Genomic DNA, 24,117 nt, shown 5'->3' on the forward strand with positions numbered 1-24,117 from the left:
CTTACTAGTATTGAAGTTCTACTAGTAGTTGAATGAATTCATCATAGTTTACTAGTATTGATGTTCTACCGGTAGTTGAATGAATTCATCATAGCTTACTTGTATTGAAGTTCTACCGGTAGTTGAATGAATTCATCATAGCTTACTAGTATTGAAGTTCTACCGGTAGTTGAATGAATTCATCATAGCTTACTAGTATTGAAGTTCTACCGGTAGTTGAATGAATTCATCATAGCGTAATAATATTGAAATTATAATAGACTATAGTTCGGCCGCTTAGAAAGCGACCTCCTCCAGCATTGGTTTAGCATTAGCGCGCAGGTCGTTTTCTAAGCGGCCGAACTATAGCAGGTTTTATTAGTGACAAGGTCCGATTTTAAATCAAGTCTAACTAATATCTGTGTTAAAATTTGAATTTGAACTGTAATGATATGAATTGAAGAACAGTTAATAGTAGGCTACCTTGTTCCATAGCTTAGCACACAAACAAATTTGAGTGACTAAATACTTATTCAAATGATAAGGATAGCTTACAGGTATAAGAAAAAATATGATGTTAACATGAGTCCTAAGTTAAACCGTTAACAGGTTAGGTTATTGAGGTGTGTCTTTTATATGACAAACTTTAACCACCCACTTTCTGGGTTTCACTCAGATCACTCGACAATTACACCATTTGATTTGGGCTTAATGTCACTGTTTTCCCCCTAACAAACTGAGTTTTTTTTTGGACAGTTGTCAATTGTCTATTGTGTGTGGATTTGTGTTTGTATACAATTATACTTCTGAGATGAGAATAAAAAGGGCTAATTAAAATTCTCATTAATATTTTGCATTTATTTTCATTAAAATTAAAAGACTCGATATAGTTCTACACAAACAAATAGAACTTTCTATTCAATTAACTTTAGCAAATATAACTTTTATTTACCACGATCAAATATATTAATGACATATAATTATGTAACACAGTTTATGTTAAATAGGATTTTTTAACAACGAAATATGATAACTTTCGTATCTATAAGCTGTTGTGACAGTGAATTTTCAAGTTACAATCAACATGTATCGTGTATACAATCTGTAGCAAGTGATCCATGGATGACAACAATATAAAGCATATTGTCTATCGATAGCAACAGAAACACAACAAATCCGATCAGAATAGTATAAACTATAATATTGTAATACCTACAGTAGAATTCAGTGTTCTATAAAAATCGTACAGTCTTATTATAAAATGATCAATTCAAACATTAAGAAACTAGCAATAGTCTAGTACAACCCTGGCTTTATCCCATTCCCACTCTAGGCACGACTTTAACATAACTACTGTTTAGCGATCTATCATAATCATAACCGTAACCACACACACTGTTTACCCTTTTAACATACGAAAAATATTCCTAACTCACAAAGGATATCAAAATTATCAGCTAAATAGACTATGTTAAAAACAACGTTCCATTTTATATTAAATATCTCAATTCTTTTTCAAATAACTTTTTATCAACATACCATGATTTTGCTTCCGTATCAAAGCCGTGTAAAAATTTACATAAGATTTTAAAACCGTCAAACTTTCTTATAGTCAAATTTAGTTACCTTGAATAAACGAACATCTTAGTTACCTAATTAAACTCTTGTACGAAAACTTACAATCTTTTATAAATACACAAACAACTTAAGCAGTTAGCACTAAGCAGAACTGAAGAAAGGCTAAGCTTGAATGTTGAAGTGATGTTCATTATACGTATCTGGTATGGACATAGATGATACGACTACAGCTTACATATCCCAAGCAGACTTACAAAGAAGTTATGAAAAAACTTTGGCTCAGAGTCTCATCATTGAGAGAAATTTCCATTATTACAAATTGAGGTAAACTTTTAGTTTTGATAGGAGCATAAACGTGACTTTGAGGTTGTGAATAAAATACCTAAAACGGTAGATTGATTTGTCGTCCAAACAAGTCAAAATAAGATTTAATTTTAGTGTAAAAGTAGTCCAATATAAAAATGTAAGTTCAGCTTCTTTTGTCAAAAATGGATCAAAAGTTATTATTAATTCTGATTAGTGATTATTGATTGAAGTGATTCTTTGTTATCTGTCAAGGTTTACCAGTAGAGTTGTTAAAATCTAAACATTGACATTACATTGACATTACATTGTACATTACTGATGGATGTACAACATGATCAAATAGCGAGTTTTATTCATTAACGGAAATTTAAACATTTAATATTTGGTGAAAACAATTTTATCAGATATAAATAAAAATCCATTGTTTTGATATAAGATGTTTAACAATTTCTATCTACAAAGTGTTTGATATTTTAGAATATAATAAACAGTTTAACAAACTTGTATATAGTAATAATGATAAACAGTAATTGTTTAAAACAACTCTGAAATCTAACTGTGGCCAAAGTTTTCAAATAACATATCAACTTAAAATTACAACAAAAATAAATAAAAATAGAACAATTAATTATTCACAATCTAAATAGTTTATGGGTTTCCCTATACCACTCCTTCATTTTCCAATGGCTCGGGCTGCTTCCCACCCCAAAATTTTTCGAACCTGGATCGAGCGATATCCATAACCTCGGAGACTGAAGACTTGCCGGAGGTGGGGGACAACCCTCCGCTACTACTGGGCCTCTCGTCAGGGGATTTGCAGCCTGAAGTTTAGACACATAGAAAACAATTTAGACACCAACACTAGACACTAGAGGCGATCAACTATTGAGATGACTGTACAAAATAACAAAAACGACAGTGGTGGGGAAGGGTTCTTGTTGCACACCCTGCAGGCCATCCTTCTGTCGAGGAAAAAGTTTAGACACTCGAGTTTGGAGCTTTACAGAAAAGTAACCAAACTACCTAATGTACTTAGAAAAACAAGGAGTATATACAAATTTTATTTGTTTTATTCTATGTATTCCTGTGACTTTTATATTCTCTGTAGTCAAAGCTACAAAGTTTTAAAATATAATAGACCAACGAATTTGTCAATAGATTTGTGTATTGTATTAACATAAAACCTTAATTTTTAATGGCAGTGAGGTTTACAGTAATCAATTTTAAATTTAATGGATTTTTTTTTTATTGAAGACAACATTACATGATTAGTTACTTGATTATTTGAATAAATAATCAAAAACAAAGGTTAGCTTTTTCAAATCATGGATTTAAAAAGACTTTAATCATCATCCCTTGATTGTATGAGTAAAACAATACAACTGAGAACTGCTTATGAGGGTTAGATTTTCTACCATTTAAGGTAAGTAAAACTACTTATCATTAAGGCTATACTTACCATCACTTTTCTGTGGTCATCCTTTAAGGCAGCGTAAACATGAAGAAAATATGTACAATTCTTTGCAGATTATACATTGTTGTTTTTATGACTAATATTCACATCGTACAATATAAAACCAAAATAAAAACTTAATCCAACGTTAAAACTTAGATTTAATTTCTTCTGACTGTTACTATTGTCCCCACTTCTTTACAGTTATCAATAAACTTATCCACCAAAGGATGAGGTGAAGGGGTTAATACACTAACAGTTTAAAATTACATTATTTTCACACAACTTAAATTTGGTAACTTGTCATTCCAAATTATCTTTCTTGTACATTTTTAATTCATAGACAAGTTTAGAGGCCCTGTGCAGAAAGTATTTACAAATACAGGGAAACACGCATCCCGTATTCTCAAATGTAGCATTGATAAGCTTTCAGTTTAATTCCTTGTCTTTCCATCCCTTTGCACCCACTTTGTGTACAGAGTTTCCGAACTTTCCTTTTTAATTGGCTTCCTACCACACGGTCTTTAAATTCAAACATGCTAGTGTTTTTTCTAATACATGTAGAGCTTTACCTTAAGTCTAGTGTAAAAATGATTGTAATATTCTGTTAGGTTATTTATTGTTAACCTCATCTCATTATTACCTCAGTGATCAATATATTAAACTCAATAATGCATGAAATGAAATCAATTTACAGATAATGAATCATTACATAGGATATGTACAATACTACACTCCCTGCACTCAAGCTAATTAGGTGGAGATATTCAATTGACTTGAATACAGTTCTGTTGTTCATCAGCGTATTAGATACCATGATAGAAGAAAAGGATTTAGCTGGTTTTCAAATTATTTAAAGAGAAAACCAAATCAAAATTAGTGATTCTTGATACTTCTAATCTTAGAGTTGTGTGTTTTCCAATAAGTATAGTACATAACTGAAACGATATAGCAAATGTGCTCCAAGGCCTCTTTAAGTAAGAAATACAGACAACTATTTATATATTCATCAAAAGAATCCCATAGGTAAAGTATTCCCCTTAAAACCCCCCTAACACTATTTACTCTTGGAAGATCAGTTAACAGGATTTTTGTTAGAAAATATTATGTTAATAACTACTGAAACAATTTTCAAATTTACAGAATTTTTACCTAAAGGCAAATAAAAACACATTTTCTAAGATTATTCGTATAATACTATAACATAGATAAAATATATAATATGCCATTGTATTTACTTACTATATAGATTTCACTACTATGACATCTAATTTAGTTCTTGCTTGAAACAGTTTAGATAGAAAAAAAAGAATCTCAAACCACAGCTAAAATAAATACTATTATTGGTCATAGGTAGAAAATTATTTGAGGACTTTGATCTGCATCAAATTAATTATTCGTGATTATTATTTTCAAATTGTCCAATATACTGTATAATAAATAAGTTTGTCGCTTAAGTTCCACTGAATAAGCAAATAATGGTATCTCATAAAATTTAAATTAAATTGCTTGAAACTTATTAGAAAAGAAAAACACTGCAGATTTCTATGATTGATAAAAGTGAACTGGAGAATTATTGGGCAATATATATTTGTAAACAACACTCAAGGAGAGGTTCAGATTATTCATTATGTTGGCTCACATATATTACGTATACCATTGACAAAACAAGTCTAATTTATTATTATTTCATCTGTGCTTCTACTTCTAAAAAAGTAATTTTACAAAAAAGTGATTAAAACAGCAGTTTGATGAGAAAATTTGTACTTTATTTATGCAATGGGTGTTTTTGTAGCCCATTTATCAAGTACATTCTTTGTCATAGATTTAAGTTTCATAAACTGCAAAGAATTATTTACAGTCAAGTTTTTTAGATGATGAAATTTAAAGCCAAGTTTTAACATTTTATCCAGGGGTTTTATCGGTTTTGGTACGATGTAAACCCTTGTGCTTCTTATACATGGTGGGGCAACGAGAACTATACAACACAAAACCTACAATTCTTACACTACAGATAAAAAAAACCCATCAAAACAAAGGTAATCTACCATTTTGTCCTGGATAAGTCATTATTTCATATCTTGAAAACAACACCCTTCAAGTGACTTCCTTGAAAATGTTGACATTCTTCGAGTCGCTTAAAAAAACTGTCGAATACACTTTCAAGTATTTCTTGATGAATCGCTTGAACTTCTTCAGCAATTCTCTGTCTGATTTCGAGCAGGTCCCTGGGCCGACTTTGAAAAACCTTATACTTTAAGTAGCCCCATGAAAATGAATCACACATGGACAGATCTGGAAATCAAGCTGGCCAGGATATGTCACCAAATCTTGAGATCAAAAACAACCTTCAAAATTGTCTCTTAGTGTGTTCATGGCTGTGAGGGCAGTGGTTCAATCCTGCTGGAAGTAGAGCTGCTTTGTATCTGTTTGGTTCATTAAGTTCTTGCACGACTTGTATCTTTTACAGGTAGAAATGGAGATCTTGATGCAAGATCCTTCCAAGAAATCTCCTAGAAACTTGAAGTGCCAAGGACTGCTTCCTGGTAGACCTCTTTAGACTTTAACTGACTGTGGTTCGTACCCTCTCCACATTGGCCGGTGTGTGAACAGGTTTATGGCTTTCACCACACTTTTTTTGGGTTGACACCGTTCATCTAAATGATCAATATTGATGAATATTGTAATACTTCCTATACAATCTCTGTGTTTTTATAAAAGAATTATTATTCTTAAAAACCGTTTCCACAGCAAAAGCACGATGTTTCAAAACGCCGTGTTTAATAAAATGGTATCGTTAAATTTTGTTTATGAGCACAGGTGTTCCCTCATTGTTGCAATATTTATCATCTGGGGGCTAAAATAAATTGTATAGTTCTCATTGCCCCAAACTGTACTTCTAAAATCATTTCTTTATGATGGCAATTTTAAAAGAACTTGACCAATTCATTATAATATTTCGACCAAGCAATCATTTTTCAAGTTTTAAATGCTTAAATACTCTTCATCTAGACCAGACATTTGCATTTAAAAATCTCATTCCTATTCAATACAAAGGCTAAAATAAATACTATGGAAAACATTTTTGTTTAGTGCTAAAGTTAAACTGTAACAGGTTGTTGAAGAGGCACAGACAGTTCTGGTTCAAACAAGTCAGTTTTATCCGGAGGGGGGCTGTTAGGCTCACCTTCAGGCTCTGGCAGTTGGGGGGGAGCAGACTGGGGAGCCAGGGGGGGCGCAGCTGGGGGGGTCCAAGCTTTTATTTCGCTGTGTGGCCTTGTTATCAGGTCTCCTAAAACAAAGTTAAATCACTTAAGTTCATTCTTGAACAAGTTATTCTTAAACAATCCAATAAAAATCCATTAAACAAAAATTGACAATAAGTTCATCAAGATTCTCAAAGACAAAAAGTTCTCAAATGTATATCAACAACGAGTTTAAGGTCAGTTCAATGATTTGATTACAAATTTTATTTTACAACTTAGTGGAGGTGGATCAATTGTATAGCTCTGTTGAAAAACGTTTCAAGTGACAAAAGTGAATATTTTCAGAAAACACAAAAACTTTTTGGCTGCGCCAATGCCAACATAGTTTCCCATGGCTTACATAGTTAGTTCAACATGGTTAGTTCAATCGCTTGTAAGTGCTGCAAACTTTTCTATTTTTAAAAACAAAAATCCCATGCAGTATAGTCATTTGCATTGTTGCTCTTTAAAAATCTCAATTGCCTAAAATGGCCAAAATTATGTCATTTGCAATGTTGTTTGTTGTTTGGTGGAGATATTCAATTGACTTGGTTCCAGTTCTCTTGTTCATCAATAACTTGACACTTTGAAATCCGATGTACTCAGTAGTCTTCGATGATTGGTGAATAAAAACATATCTGTAGCAATATGAATTCCCCTCCTTCCTTAATTTAATTCATATTATCATTGTGTAGCCAAGTTTTAATAAATTACAAGTATGTACTGTTTGGTTCTTTTTATTAACTTTATTGTGTTCTTATACTGTCCTAAATGCTTAATTGTTACTTCATTATAAAAATGGTATTTAATCTTGATCAAATGCATGATGAAAAATCCAATATTCCCATAACAAATGTTGATAATATCTGACACTCTCCTGGCCCTCACCTGTTGGATTATCAAGGGCATTTATTAATGTTATATCAGATCAACAAGTACTATCTCATTAGCTGACATGTGTCCAATTTTCTATTTACTGATATTGATATTGAACAGCTGTCATTTTTGACTTGATTGTCCATTTGAGGTCCAGTTTGCGGCATTGTATTCTACTAACAGAGACCTTTGATTTGCTGTACACATGTCAACATATGCATATTTAAGAATCTCGGCTTACTCCTCGTGGACTGTCCCCCATTGGAGGTGGAGAGTCAATGAACCCATGAAAAACAGGATATTTAGGTCCAACAAAGATGTACGGAGTTTAAACATTGCAACTTATACTGTTTAAAAAAAAGTAGGGGGAAGGGACTTTAAATTTACCCTGTATGGATGGTAAATTTAAAGAACTAGGCAACTTGAATATTATTAATTTTTATAACTCAGGTTATTTTAGCTCAACATTAGCCACAAAAGTGAAGATAGTTTTTTAAATTAACAAGAGCAGAAGAAATCAATATTTATTATTTTAGATGGTGGTCCATCTATGCCAAATAAATTCTTCCACATCGTTTGATTTTAGTGAGGATTTTTTGAAAGGCGTCCTTAACAGTAATTCCTTCATCTAACTTTGTAATCAACATCTGTAGAAGCCTTAGCCTGTAGTTCCTCTTCATAGCTTCTAGAACCTCTTGGTCTAGCTGTTGTATAAGCGAGGTAACATTAGGGGGTAGAAAGATTGCCCTAATATCACCACTGCACAGTTCTTGGGCATCAGGGTGAGAAAAAACCACTTGCCTTCCATAGGGCACGCACCTCGCGGAATTGGTTTCAGCTACTCTTAACCCTTTCCCATTTGTCAGTTTACCTTGGGGAGTGATTCGCGTCACTACTGGAAGTAGTTCCGTGAGGGCCCTTTGATGTAACGGGTTTCCCGAGCCTAGTTTCGTGTGTGCCCTTGTGTTTGACCTTATTTTGCGATATTATAAAATTAATGAAGAAGAAGAAATTGCACGATTGTTCGCTAGTGTAGATAGGGAGGACAGGGAACAACATTTATTGGAAAGACCTACTGGTGTGTTTGTTCAGGAACTTTTTTTTTTGGAAAAAGAGCTTTGACAAAATGAGTAGTCCTCTAACAAATGATTTTTTTTTCATTAGACCATAGTTGTTTTATTTCATATACTATTGCATTTTTTTCTAGGAGCTTTGACGAAATAAGTTGACCATGTATGAAATAATTTTTGTCATAAGACCATAGGTGTTTTTATGTCATAGATTAATGCAATTTTGTCTAAGTTTTAAAAAAAAATGGGTTGTCTATGTAAAAAATGATTTTTTTCATTAGACCGTAGGTGTTTTTGTGTCATACACTATTACAGTTTTAATTTTTTATTTTATACGATAGTAGTGTATATGAACAAAAAGTAATTTTTTTTATCCACAACACTTACGTATTTTTATTGTTTATTATAACATTTTCTATTTTATATACAACTTGAGTAATAGTGAAATAACTCATAAAAAATGTTTTTCTTACAGTTTTATTGCTATTTTTTACTCATCATTGTATAGTTTTTGTACTCCCGGAGGTAAATTCCGTGAGCGCCCTTTGGTGTTTGAAAATCAATGCGCCCGACGGAAGCTGGGAGAACCAAAAAGAAGTGCTAAAAGACGTCTGCTTAATAGTTAACCTTCTTCAAAGTATTTCAACTACGAACATCACCTCTAGGCCTACTCACACTTTTGTTAAAATATTTTTTTATTTCTTCACGTTTTCGTCACCAATTGCCAACAGTCACTTCCCCAATCCCAAAATCAACAGCCACCTTTTTAATCATTGTCAAATCGTTTAATAGCATTAAATTTGGTTTCAAGAGAAACTACAACTCTCTTCTGTTTTCCACTCATAGCAACAATAAAAATCAACAACAATCGATACTCAATCAGCAACAATAAATGATAAACAATCAATTAAATTGGCAAAAAAAACACACCAACACAACCATGACTAGCACGAGTACCTACCACTAACACCAACCAACAGCGCGAGTTTAGAGCCTGAGACTAAAAATATCAGGTGTATATGAAAATAAGCGGGTTTTGAGTGCCCTGATAATTCATAGAGTGCTCGACCTAGCAACACGCAGTAAAAATCTCAGGAGCTACTGTAGTTCTAGGATTAATTGTTCATCTGCATATTCGCGTGTTATGGATCGACAGCTCAACCTAGCAACAGCCAGTAGAGACGCCAACGGCTCAACCGCGCTTGTTAAACAAATAAACATTGCGGCTCCCTGTAGTTGTCTCGCTATTAAGACCATTATTTATGTTTGTTATTTTATAATGACTGGCTCGGTTAACCGAGACTCGGATAACCGGGAATTTACTAGCTTAAAAACAATATCTACTGTTCAAAATATCTCAAAAAACTCATTTGATTTAGGAAGATATCAAACCGTTGATTTCCAAAGTAAAATAATTACAAAACCAAAATTTGATATAAGTTCAGTTAAATATTTGGCCCATCGCTTTGGTTTGGTGATACTGTTTTCAGCAGACAATATCTCAAAACATAGATTAAGAATTAGGATTTAATGAGCACAGGAACTGCTCGAATGGAATACACAATGTGTGTTTACAATGATCACAGCTAATGTACTACATACCAGTAGTCATCTATCATGTTTAACTGAGGCGCATGTGTGACACATTCTACAGTAGGCCTACTAAATATTTTACAGATAATACTCCAACCATTATCATTTCCCCCCCGTGTTAAGATGTCTAAAATGTCGATCACATAAACAAATTGGACTGTTTAAAATGTTGTAAAAATTTTAATAAAGTTAGCCAAAATATTACACTGTTTTGTTACAATTCAGGGCTCTAGTTCTCATAGATTTTAAATGAAAACATAAAGTTACAAAACCCGTTAACTTAAAACTTGAGATACACTGTAAAATGTGAAAACTTTTCTTTCAATATTTGTCAGGGAAAATGTTTCCTTACAGCTTTTTATACAAAGTGTGAGTATATTTAGGCTTATGTTATTTGCCTTCATTTTGAAACAATAAAAAAATCTAAAATAAAATTTTACTAATGATACAACATCTAGTATTACATTGATAATTTCTATACATAGCTACAACAAAATATGGCAAAATTAAACTGTCTACTCTACAACGTTGTGTATGAGTAAATACAAGCATTTGACAATAATCATGCAACAAAGCTTCTATACACAAAATGAATGATGAAATGTGAAATTTTCCAAATTTTAACATTAAACTTATAGCAGAATCTCACTCATATCTGATTCTTTAAAGTGTGGATCTTCATTTTATTTTGTATTTTCATTAACACATGGACATTTCCATTATAGTAAGCAATAGCAAAGAGGTCTTATAGTTTAAAATCTGAATTGAAACTTTACATTTTTTAATTTCTGGTTGATGACGGATACCTTACTAGTAGATTTGGGTGGATTGCTGTTAAGTACAGACTTAAGGACCAACTGTGAAGGCAGATAAGATGAATACCTGAAGAGGGAAGCAAATTGCCAAAACAGACAAAAAATGAAACAATGAATGGCCCTGCATTCTAGACTAAATTCACACTGTGATCTCTAGATGCACTTTAACTATTTCTGATACATCTGATAATTTTACCTTTATCATTCCAAGAGTATGCCTTTGGCTATTTTTAAAAACTTTGATAATTTTTTTAGTTTTTGTCTCATTTTTAGGGTTTAAAGACCCTTATAAAACTCGTCTTTCAACCACAACTTAGAAACTACCATTTGTTTTCTTGGCTTTGGCTTAATGTTAATAAGAAATTGAATGCAAATCTACAGTTTGTTCTAAAGTTTGTACTAAATCTATGATTTTGTATACACTTTCACTACGGTACTAAATTAAATTTTAAAAACTTTTTACCAAAACATAAAGTAGAACTTACATAAACATGAATTTGTTATTATAATATAAGATATGAGTTTAAAAAGAATTATATATGGTCTAAATATGAGTGTCCAGACACAACTCAATCTCACAACATTAACACAGTTTGTTTTTCATAATCCTGACTGCACTTTATCATTACTTTTGTTTTGTGGGTGAGTAGAAAAGTTCATATAGGTGTGTCATTCACGTTTCCATTGTGCAGTGCATGTAGCACCTTCATGTAAATTATGTTTAAAAAAGTGTTTCCTTCGACAATATATTTGGTCATTTTATTTTAAAATTTGGACGGATCAAAATAGGTGAGAGTTATTCTCAAATGATAAAAAAATTCAATTAGAAAAATCTGTCTTTCTTAACTAATTAAAACAATGTAAACTCTGACATGCTTAAAAACATCTTTTGTTAATAAAGTATCAAAGATCAAATTATTGAGTCATATTCTTGTCCCATTTTTTGGTGGCAGAGATGATGATGCACGTTTTCTAGCATAGTTGCCTTGTCCCCTAAGTTATGGCAGATGTAGTATAAAAACTTTAAGCATCGTTGTCTATCACCTAAAGTGTGGCAGAGAGGATGATGAGCGGTATCTAGCATAGTTGCCTTGTCCCGTAAGTTATGGCAGATATAGTATAAAAATCTCAAGCATAGTTGTCTATCACCTAAGGTGTGGCAGAGATGATGATGAGCGGTATCTAGCATAGTTGCCTTGTCCCCTAAGTTATGGCAGATATAGTATAAAAATCTCAAGCATAGTTGGATATCACCTAAGGTGTGGCAGAGAGGATGATGAGCAGTATCTAGCATAGTTGCCTTGTCCTGTAAGTTATGGCAGATATAGTATAAAAATCTCAAGCATAGTTGTCTATCACCTAAGGTGTGGCAGAGATGAGTGGTCTCTAGCATAGTTGCCTATCACCTAAGGTGTGGCAGAGATGATGATGAGCAGCCTCTAGCATAGTTGCCTATCACCTAAGGTGTGGCAGAGATGAGTGGTCTCTAGCATAGTTGCCTATCACCTAAGGTGTGGCAGAGATGAGCGGTCTCTAGCATAGTTGCCTATCACCTAAGGTGTGGCAGAGATGATGATGAGCAGCCTCTAGCATAGTTGCCTATCACCTAAGGTGTGGCAGAGATGAGTGGTCTCTAGCATAGTTGCCTATCACCTAAGGTGTGGCAGAGATGAGTGGTCTCTAGCATAGTTGCCTATCACCTAAGGTGTGGCAGAGATGAGTGGTCTCTAGCATAGTTGCCTATCACCTAAGGTGTGGCAGAGATGAGTGGTCTCTAGCATAGTTGCCTATCACCTAAGGTGTGGCAGAGATGATGATGAGCAGCCTCTAGCATAGTTGCCTATCACCTAAGGTGTGGCAGAGATGAGTGGTCTCTAGCATAGTTGCCTATCACCTAAGGTGTGGCAGAGATGAGTGGTCTCTAGCATAGTTGCCTATCACCTAAGGTGTGGCAGAGATGATGATGAGCAGCCTCTAGCATAGTTGCCTATCACCTAAGGTGTGGCAGAGATGAGTGGCCTCTAGCATAGTTGCCTATCACCTAAGGTGTGGCAGAGATGAGTGGTCTCTAGCATAGTTGCCTATCACCTAAGGTGTGGCAGAGATGAGTGGCCTCTAGCATAGTTGCCTATCACCTAAGGTGTGGCAGAGATGAGTGGTCTCTAGCATAGTTGCCTATCACCTAAGGTGTGGCAGAGATGAGTGGTCTCTAGCATAGTTGCCTATCACCTAAGGTGTGGCAGAGATGATGATGAGCAGCCTCTAGCATAGTTGCCTATCACCTAAGGTGTGGCAGAGATGAGTGGTCTCTAGCATAGTTGCCTATCACCTAAGGTGTGGCAGAGATGAGTGGTCTCTAGCATAGTTGCCTATCACCTAAGGTGTGGCAGAGATGATGATGAGCAGCCTCTAGCATAGTTGCCTATCACCTAAGGTGTGGCAGAGATGAGCAGTCTCTAGCATAGTTGCCTATCACCTAAGGTGTGGCAGAGATGAGCGGTCTCTAGCATAGTTGCCCTATTGTCTGGTGTGTGTGGTGTAGATAAGTTAAACCCTCTATCATAGTACTTAAGTGTAACAGAGATAGTGTCAACCCTATAGGGGTTTACATCGCTATTTAGGTTTCTAAGTAGCCAATTGGCCGGGTGGTCACAGATTTCTTTTTACACAGCAGCTCAAAATTATTTTGAATCAGTTTTCACAGCTGCTCAAAAGGCCTAAGTAGTCCATCATTAAAAACAAAGGAACACTCGGAAGACCAGCAACCATTATTTAAATATGTGTTTTTTACAAAAACTCTGTTTTTATGACTAATGAAAGGAGACACTTAGTGAGCAGCTTTTAAACTAAAATAATTCCATGTGGTGGGAAGAAGCTGCTGATGACTGGCAAGCTGACACGCAGAAAAATATGGACAACAGGAGTAACAGAGCTAGCTGTGATTTTTGTGTGGTATTTTTTCTTGATATTGTTTTGCCATGATATTAATTATGCTTTAAAATACTCCTAGCTAAAGTATTCTAGCATGAAACAACCATTCTAAATAATAATTAATAATAATAATAATAATAATTAATTAATTAATAATAATAATTAATTAATTAATAATAATAATTAATTAATTAATAATAATAATTAATTAATTAATAATAATAATTAATAATAATTAATAATAATTGGACTTTTGAGATTTTTTAGTTAAAGTAATTACTAAATGAGTAAAAACGTTATACTGTTGTTATACGTTTTTCTGTCTATGCGGCAACACCAACATCCTCAGAACCGTGATTATGTCTTACAATTTACAGTTTTTTCCTTCTTTGTATTTTGCCCCATGCGAGGCAGCTTGAGGCGTTGCACCATTCGCACATACCTATAGCCGGCTCTGGATATAAGTTCATAGCCTTAAAACACCCAATAAAAAAAGTTCATTTATGAAAAAGAATAAAATATATAATGGTATGTTATTCATAGTTTACAAAAATATGCATCGTTGAAGAAATTCTTTTTGACCCGTCTTACAGTATAGTTATAGTGGTTGGCTTGGATAAGAATTTACTAAGGATTTCTAAAAACCATAAAACCATTTATTTCAATATTTGAAAATTGTTTATGAATATTCTAAATAAGAGCAAAAAGCAACAAAGAGATTTGAATCTAATGCAGGCACAAAGTGTGTAATATTTTAAAATGGAATCATTTAATTACCTCGGCAAAACTTCACATATGGTAAGGCTACAGAAAAAGAAAAATATCAAAAAGTTTGTCTTTAGATACTCAACACTGTCATAATTTATTACATTATCTTCATATAACATCCAACTAGCTAATTTTATTTATTACTAACACTTTTTTTATCATATTAGATTTTTTAACTGTTACTGGTGGTTAAAATATAAATGTATTTAAAAAACCGTATTGTATAAATTAATGGCATTATTTAATAGAGGTAGTGTGATTTTTATTGCTTCACATACAAGAAAACATCAACATATCTTGGCAGTGATGCTAAACACCACCACCACTCCATACACCACAAAACCATACTTAACTTCAACATTACATATATCAGACTGACAAAAACATCCACTTTGATTAGTACAGCTATAAAAATTCTAAATTATTGATTCACATCAAACTGCTCAGAAAACGAAAAATGTAAATATTATCTGAAAACTAAACATAATGTAATTATGAATCCAAACACGCACGGTTATGTTATACATATTATGGAATTTATATGTATGTAAATTTGAATAAAGTACAAAAATACTCTAGTATTTACTTTTTATCAATGTCCGATATTTGTAACTTCAATGAAAAAATTAAAATTTGTAATTTAGCTGAACAACTTACATAATTGAAATGGTGTCATGCTTTACATCTTAATTCTCAAACGGTGTGATTTGAAGTAAGGAGTGAAATATGTAAATAAAATACTTAATGAAACAATACTTTTTACTTGATGTTGTGAGAATTAAATCTGAAGTTTAAACAATTTTCTTAAATTTATAAGAGTAATAATGAAAGTATTGTAGTAACATTCTGGCGTGTAAGCTTGAGTAGAGTACGTAGTTTAAGATTGTAGTATGTGTACATAGTTTCCCTTCTAGTTCTGAATTCTAATTTTGATGAAAAGAGTTATGTTTTATGGCTAAATAAAAAGTCATACATTATAATCTATTGTGCACATATACATAGATCATGATTAAATGAATCCATCCCATGCCATCACTTATAAAAGAACATTTAAAAAATCACAGGTATGTTTTTGATAATTTATGAATGTGGACCATGTTTGAATTGGAAGTTAAGTTGATCATTATATCAAGGCTATCAAGTTAAATTAGTTTTCTTAGCTGGTTAGGATTTTTTTTTGTAAAGTACACCTAACCAGCTAGCTTACTAATAAATTATAGGGCATTGGAGACAAATGTCGACCTATATACTCAATTATTTTTCTTTGACCTGCTCTCTGTCCAAGTCCTACTAGGACGAAATATCAGTGATATGTTTCATGTTCTTTTGCTGTCTATCTATGAGCCCCTGGTCTCTTTTGTTGTCTATCTATGAGCCCCTGGTCTCTAATTTTCTCAGGTAAGCTAGCTCAACTCTATTCCTTTACAAAAAAGTGATTGTTAGATCTAGTGTTAATCCTACTGACCGAAGAAGAAGAAATATGAGGATAAAGAATTAAATAATGTCCTACACAATCCTATTACTCAGGTTTATCACCTTTATTAAGGAAAGTTTGTAAATTAGTCAAAGGTTTCTAGTCTTTCATTCATTTGAATTTCATTCATTTTTTTAATAAGACACTGAGAAAGACTTTATTAATTTTATAATAGTTAATAAGTAGAATTGAGGGTTCCTGAAATCAGAAAATCTCTTGCTTCACTGCTTAGAGAATTAAATATGAGAAATGATTTATCTGCCAATCATAATTCTCTTTGCAGCATCAGCTTGACGGTTTAAAATAAAGTTAATTTGTGAATACTTTCAGGAAAAAAAAAATACTTCAAATAAATATACACACATGAAACATTAAAAAGAAATGGATATTTTACAAAAACCTGATTTTATCATATATCATAGCGTTTAAATAGTTATGTCTCACACTTACTGGCCAGATAGTTGTATTTTATAATGTAAGAAAATTTAGAAAAAATCATTTTAAAGTTTAAAATGGAAGTACATAAGTGCAACGTGGAATCGTCCAACTAATACATAACCCTTTCTTATCTTTTACAGGTTTTGTTGTTGTTCCACTCTATTTCTTCCACAAAAGGATAGATTCACAGTGTTTTTGTTATTTGCTGCAATGTACATGGTGAAAATATTCATTTACAAGTATAGCCTATATATTTACAAAGAAAATATTATTACGTCATTCTTAAGGATGCGTTTGATTATGTATGTAAGAGGCTGGGAGTAAAAGTTATAATAGTTTTAAAATAAATAAAAAAATTGGAATACTAATAAAATTATTAATTTTAATTCAGAATCTAAACTGAATCGTGCAGAATAATCAACTATGTCAGGGCACTGTATACTACTTACTTAGTTTAACCGCTAGTATATAATAAAACCATAGAATAATGTTTGTCAGATTAACCCTCGAGCTGGTGGATATTTTATGCTGTTGTGACAAGGGTTTTTTATGGGTCGTGCTTTTTTATAAAACATTTTTATACAGTAAATAAGTTTGTAAATATATCATTTTTTTCAGCAAAAAACAAGGAATAATACTATATAAATTTTAGATATGAAATTTTAATTTAAAAAAATGTCTTGAATATTTTCTAAGCGGAATTTTTTTTATTTATATGCATATATATTCCGTATTATAACACAAATCAATGAACTCAAAATAATTTTTAAAAATATACAGATTGTGCACAATTTCATGAGGAAAAGAATTATAGGTATATAATACATGTACCTTGTTCCTAAAAAAAATACATATAATGGTTTTTATTACCATATACATATTCGTTGTACAACCTACACGAATACTTGAAGCGAAACATTCAGGTCTAACTTCATACAAGAAATAATTTTAAAAATACTCAAGTTATATTACAGACCTACAGAATCCCAGGATTATGACACGGTAGTTACGATCAGACATCTTGAAGTGAAATCAACTCACATTTCAATAAAAAATAAAACGTATAATACCAAAACTAAACAAACACAACGCGAAATAAGGAACAACAGACGCCGCTAATAAGCGACTGCATCATAATGACAATGTCGCGTCCAAATAGTTGAAATGCTCATCAATCGACAGATTATTCATTTCTGAACCGAATAAATACTATATTAAGTAAAATTAGATTCATTTTCATTCAAAAATCGGCGATTTCCCTGACTGCCATTTTGACCGTGGCGTAAATCACCCGATATCGGGTGCATGCCAGCTCGAGGGTTAAATTAGAGGAATATACATATTTCATCCTTCCAATTTTTATAAGTCTTTTTTTATATACAAAGCTTTTGAGAGATCTTTAACATTTTATGAAATAATTAAAAGGGGTGATCTAAAACTCTTAATTTTTAAGGCTAAAATTAATCCAAGCTACAAGTGTAATTATTTAGGACAAACTAGTTTCACAGAATGCAGTCTACTGTGTAGGCCTATGTGTAATAAATACAATGGGAGTATAAATCTGAAGACTATACCACGGGTGTATGAGGAATTCTATACATAGGGGTACACTTATGTATAATTCATATCACACAAACTAAAGTATTGTTACCTTCATGAACATTTTGTGTGACCGTGAAGGTTTTCCCAGTGTCCAGAGGAACTGTCCAGTTAACCGGTTCGGGAGAACGCATCAAAATCTGTTCTGGAGATTTGACTCTGGTCGGTTCTGGAGGGGACTTCACCACCGGCTCCATGTCAATTATTGGTTCCGTTTCTTCCGGCTCATTCTCCACAGTTTCTGCTTCGCTGGTTGCTTGTTCTTCTAAAAATATTAATTATTGTGAAACTAAACTCATAATTGGTTTTTAGAACGATCCTAAACCTGTCAAATGAAAAACTTAAGGATTAAGACCCAAAGACACACATTAGTTCTTAAACCAATGTGTAAAACATTGTATAAGTTAAGCGTCAGGCTTAGCTATAGTTTTTAGATTACAAAACTTGTAACCTGGAGGAAGAATTCAAATCTCATCGAGTAGCTTCTAGCTATATGATAATCCTACAACCTAGTGGGTTGTAACCCATCCAGATTCTGTAGGACTATCTGTCTAGAAAGTGAAAATGGATGGGCCTTCTAAGTAAGGAGGACTTTCCCTACATTTGCTGACTGAAAAGTGGAAACCATTCAATAACTTAGTTTAAACAGTTTCAATTTAATAAAAGTATATTCATACTAAGAACAATGATAGAATAGACCTAAACCCAACAAGCTTTAAGTGATATACAATGTTTTGAAAACTGTTGTTTACAAATGTAGAGAACTCAATGACACCTACACAGGGCCGTACCATAGAGGGGGGGGGGGGCAGGGGGGGTTGTTTGCCCCTGGCAGCAAGTATTGGGGGGCGGAAAAATTTAGGTTGCTATGTAATTTGTTTTATCCTTAGTATTAAAAAAAGTTTATTTTGCATAGTGGTCTAGCCAATACAAAGAAAAGGGCTCTTAAGAAAATATTTATGAGGTGAGGTTCAGGAATGGGAGCGGCGCACATGATTGCTCAAGGTCAAAGTAGTTTCTTGTATTTACTGTATTTACAGCGTGTGTAGAGTGGAGTGCTGCCGCCAGCACCATCCTACCCCTGATCCCCTCTCTGTTCTTTTTTCACATATTTTTTTATAACATATATTTGTCTTAAATTGCTTTTATTTCCATTCAACTTTTCAAAACGATCAATAGCAGAGGCATATCCAGGAACTTGTTGAGGAAGGGGCGCTCTTACATTTTTAATTTTTTACACATCAACACAATGGTACGGTAATGAACTTTATAAGGGTTCAAATTAGCCATATTTTTAAGGTGATACAGTACCAACGTCCCCGTGATGGCGATAAACTTTGAAGATTTTGCCTCGATCGCGGGTGACAATCATGTCCCTGTGATAGCAGGAGATGTTCACAAATCACGATTCAGCCGCAATGGCGGGTGGCGATAATCATGTCCCCATGATAGTGGGAGATGTTAACAATTTTTGTGCAATTCTGGGTGATGATAACGAAGTCCCTGTGATGGCGAAAGACGTTGACGATTTTGCTGCGATCGTGGATGACGTTAATATTGTTACCATAATAGCGAGATGTGTTAATTTTCCCACAATTTGCATAGACAGGATGATCAAAGACTCAGCAATTATCAGCAAGTGTCATCTCAATTAATCATGTAAGAGGGACAAAAATTCCATTTTCTGACATAGGTTAAGACATTTGCTGCTAAAAATACAAAAAAATTAATTAAACCAAATATTAAAGGATTTGTTTGATTTGTTCTTATAAACAGCTTTGGGTTACATAATAATATACCAATTTTAAAAATAATTAAAATTTTAGATGTGATATAAAAGTATCACTAATCCTTTGGGCCAGTTTCTTAAAAAAAGAGTGTGTATTTCGTTCGACTGACTGTAAAATGCCATTGACATTTAACTTGGACTCTGCCACAATAGTACAAAATATCTCATTCATATGGACCAGTGAGGCAAATATGCGATATTAAAAATACTGCCGTCGCATATTTGCGTCAGTGTTCCAATGTTATTAAAACGCTTATATCTTTGTAACGGTCTATTGAGGCCCTGAATTCTCTGCAGTGGTCTACAGGGATGTCTGTCACACATCTGCATCGCTTAGTCTGTGGATATGATGATTGGTGACGCCATATTATACAATAGTTAGACAATTTACTATTGCAATAAAACGTCATTAGCCAAAGTAGATTTTTTATTTGTTTCAGCTTTGAACACTATAATTCAAGGAAAGACACTTTTTTTGTGCAATTCATTTTGGTTTATGACAATTTACCATCATAGCGAAACATCATTATCCTATGTAGCTTTATATTTGTTCAGTTACTGTTTTTTAAATTTCTTTCACCTAAAAACCAACACGAATGTGGCGTTTGGGCTATTTCAAGAAAAATATAATAATTTTAACTATTGTCTTGGCTATAGACCAGGTGTCGCAAATATGCGACATTACAAAAGAAGATTATCAAAAATATAAAAAAAAACAAGAATATATTTTTTACAAACACGATTATAACGTATTACAAAGTAAATGATCACTGTTTAACAGGTTTTCACCTGTGGTCTGCGTGTACTTTTAACCAAGTGACAGCGGTCTATGTGTAAGATTAAAATGTATACCTCAGTCCGTGGCAATGACCACGGCGTCGCATATATGCGACACTTGGTAGCGAACGTGTTAAAAAATCCACAGTTGCGGAGGGGAAAGGGCAGCAAATTTAGGACTTCCCCCCCCAGAAAAATGTGTAGCTGCAGCCCTGCACCTACAAGACAACGTCACTCTCAAATATAAGATGCTCGGGAGGAAAATTTGAATGTACTAGCTTAAAAAGTAACAACTGTGTGCAACAATTACATGTACTCACCCAAGCCCTTCATAGTGCATGTTGTGTGAGTAACATATCACTGAAATTGTTACTAAGCAATGTTACTAGAGTAGGCAAATATGTTGCCAAAATATATTTGCTTAGAAGATCAGAGACATTTTTGAAAGCCTAGATTTAATTTAACATTCATTTAACAAGTCTAAGGTTAAGCAAATTACACATACATCAATATCGGTGCGACAATAGTCCAGAGTGAACCTGAAAAGTTAAATGTGTCACAGGAAGTTAAATGTACTCACTGGCTTTGAAACCGGTTCTGGGTGTACCACTTTTTGGTGTTCTTCTGCTACCTGAGCTACTTTTGGTTCGGGAAGGGGCAGTGGTGGTTAAGGTGGCTAAAGAGAGACAGACAAAGAAAGTAAGCTAAGAAACACTAAACCTTAAAATGTGCTAATCTAAGACATGAAACAATTCATAAACAAATAAAGATTAAAGGAACCAGGTCCGCCAATTACAATACAAGCAGGCAGTTTCTTCAACAGTGTCAAGGGAAAAAGCACGAGTAATTAAGTATGGTCAGATATTCAAATAGATAAGTTCATTCAAATAATTTGTTAACACATTAAAATAAAATGATTTTCATTACCAAACAATAGAATGAAATAATATAGCCAGCATGATGTATGATGTAACGCTTAACAAACAAGCGACCTGAAAATAAATATAGAAGCAGCCAATATCACCACAACCAACTTTCTTGCAATGCTTTTAGTCTAATGAAATGCAAAAGCTGCAATTCAATTAAATCACTAATTCATCTAAATTGTAATCTAAGTAATTGTACAAAAATTAATTTTATTTTTTATACAAACATGCTTTTCTAAGTGCATAAAGATTAATTTGGTATAAAATGCTTCCTCTGCCTTAAATATTGTTACCTTGGAAGTAAAATCTGATTCACTATTTGTTAATTAACACAAATTTAATAATTGTTTGATAGGTTTGCCTTTCAACGCCAATTTTTAGTCAATTTGTCAGTATCTTATATCATTTACCTGATTCAAACCATGCTGTTTCAAAATGTCTTTGTTGCTTTGTTGAATGTTGTTAATGCTTTGTTAAAGTAATTGTATTTGATATCAATTGGCCTAAAATCCATTGACTCCTGAAAAACCCCTATTCCAAAACATTCCATTGTATTCACATATTTTTTGTATATAACTGTGAAGCTCATACTTATTCCTTTATTTACAATATCCTTTAAAATACCATTGTTTACAAAATTTAAAATCAGGAAGCAAAGTATACAATGTTGTTTACAGAACAATTAATACTAAACTCACTAAACTGTCTTACCTGGAAATCTAATTTATCAAATATTTTAAATGATATAAAAATATAAAAATTAAAACTCTTTAGCAACTACAACTGATAAAATCTACAATAGGTTAGGTTAGGATAGGTTAGGTTTTCCCCTAAGCAATTTACTCTACATAATAGTGAAAAAAACTAAGATTAGATTATGAATAAACGGCAGAAAATACAAAATATAGAATCAAGCATGATGATAATTGGAACTCTCTTGTATCCTTGAGCCCAAATCCCAAATGTTATCAAAGCAGTGTAGTTAGAGAAGACCAATAAGAAAACATGCATGGGCCAGGATCCGAGTTCTGGTAAATTACGTGTGTCAAGCTTAAACACAAAATGTACACTTATTGTACATATTCTAGACATCACAATTAACTATATATCTAAATTGGCCTATAGTCCAAAAGCCATATAGACTGTTATGGATATTGGGAGAGTGCTCATGCGGAATATCTATAGGTAGATAGAAACTTACTACATTGACCACTAAACAGGCAACAAACGTCCACCAGATAGAGTATGAAAAAGGGAAAACTACATACCATCAGTTTGTAGTGAATCTGTCAATGGAAATGCAAAAGCACTTCCTATCTTTCTAGCTTACTCACTAAGACCCTTTCTATAACCTTGAAACCTTGATGAGTGGTTATGATTGCTGGAGTATGCAATGCCTGCCAACCCCGTTGCCTAATTAGTGTTGTAAATGAGCATTGGGTTATATATATTTACTGATTTTATGTTTCATTACTGTACTTGTAAAAACAAATAATTATCTGGGAAATTAATATAGTTTTCGATCTCTTGTAAACAATACATTTTTAATGGATTTTAAATCTGATGTAACAGGGGAAAAAGACTTGAACATTTATTAGTCAGTGTCAGATAGTACTGGATAGAATAAACTTATGACCAAATTCAAGGAAGGTTTATATCCACCGCAAAACTTAATAGTTCATAATTTTGTCATCTGCCTATTTACCTGGGTTAGTAATCTCAAGTAAATAGTTTAAATACTCAATACTCATCAAAAGGTATTGAATTAGGTATGCTGAGCATCCCGCAATATAACTCACTAGGCCTCGTCCTCTTCTCAGAGATTGGTCCGTTAGCTTGCACCTTGCTTGCTGGGCCACCCCTTGCGCTTCTCTTTGGTGAACGGTTCTCGCTAGAGTGTGTGGTAGTGGGACCAACGGACTGGGACCTCCCTGAAAAATCCCACCAAGCTCAGGAAGTTTCTATTACCAATCAATTTGTAATACAAACCAGAAAGTTACATGTACTAACTGTGTATAAGCTTTTATACAAAACAATTATAGAAACTTCAACTCAAGTGAGAAAGGGGTAAATAATAATGTCTTTTCATTAGATTCTAGCAACAACCCAGAGGTTTTAGAATATTTAAATTCAAATGTTTTTATGAATCTTTCATATCATGATCTTCTGTTCATGATCTTTCATATCACCCAGTTATTCAAATACAGAAACAGAAACCTTTTCTCCAATATAATAGTGCTATATTTACACTAAACCGCTCGAAGTTTACATCAATCAATATCTTTGGTTATTCATTACAAAAAGGCCCTTTGCACTTTGCTCTTTGTCAGTTTGGGACTGGACGTGTATTGAACTTGTAAAACGTAAATCTTTTTGCTGTTGAAGAAACTAGAGTATACTACATGCTTATCTGGGTACTCTGGCGCCTGGGCATGTCGCCGTCCCAAAAAGATATGGGCATTGAACGCCCCTCCAAACTAATAGAATGTCCATCAGTAAT

General features: G+C 33.2%; 1 protein-coding gene across 11 annotated transcripts in view; it reads right to left on the bottom strand.

Moving 5' to 3' along the window:
• Positions 1-822: 822 nt before the first annotated feature.
• The window catches only part of LOC128997907 (nuclear protein MDM1), a 105,605-nt gene continuing 82,310 nt past the window's right edge, over positions 823-24,117 (bottom strand). For 2 of the 11 annotated variants that reach the window (XM_054423728.1, XM_054423729.1), the window contains 5 exons: positions 23,417-23,548; positions 21,272-21,367; positions 18,178-18,390; positions 14,624-14,650; positions 4,428-6,608 (listed from right to left, as the gene is read on the bottom strand). In XM_054423728.1, the coding sequence (XP_054279703.1) occupies positions 6,418-6,608; positions 14,624-14,650; positions 18,178-18,390; positions 21,272-21,367; positions 23,417-23,548 (659 nt within the window). In that variant the 3' untranslated portion in view covers positions 4,428-6,417. Of the gene's footprint in view, positions 2,685-3,322; positions 3,344-4,423; positions 6,609-14,623; positions 14,651-18,177; positions 18,391-21,271; positions 21,368-23,416; positions 23,549-24,117 lie in introns of those variants that run through there. The other 9 variants (XM_054423723.1, XM_054423726.1, XM_054423725.1 and 6 more) reach the window with 9 other exon arrangements.

The sequence above is a fragment of the Macrosteles quadrilineatus genome, unplaced genomic scaffold, assembly GCF_028750875.1.
Source record: "Macrosteles quadrilineatus isolate MER2022 unplaced genomic scaffold, UCM_ALF_1.0 Scaffold_7__1_contigs__length_78375512, whole genome shotgun sequence".
In the NCBI taxonomy this organism is placed as follows: Eukaryota; Metazoa; Arthropoda; class Insecta; order Hemiptera; family Cicadellidae; genus Macrosteles; species Macrosteles quadrilineatus.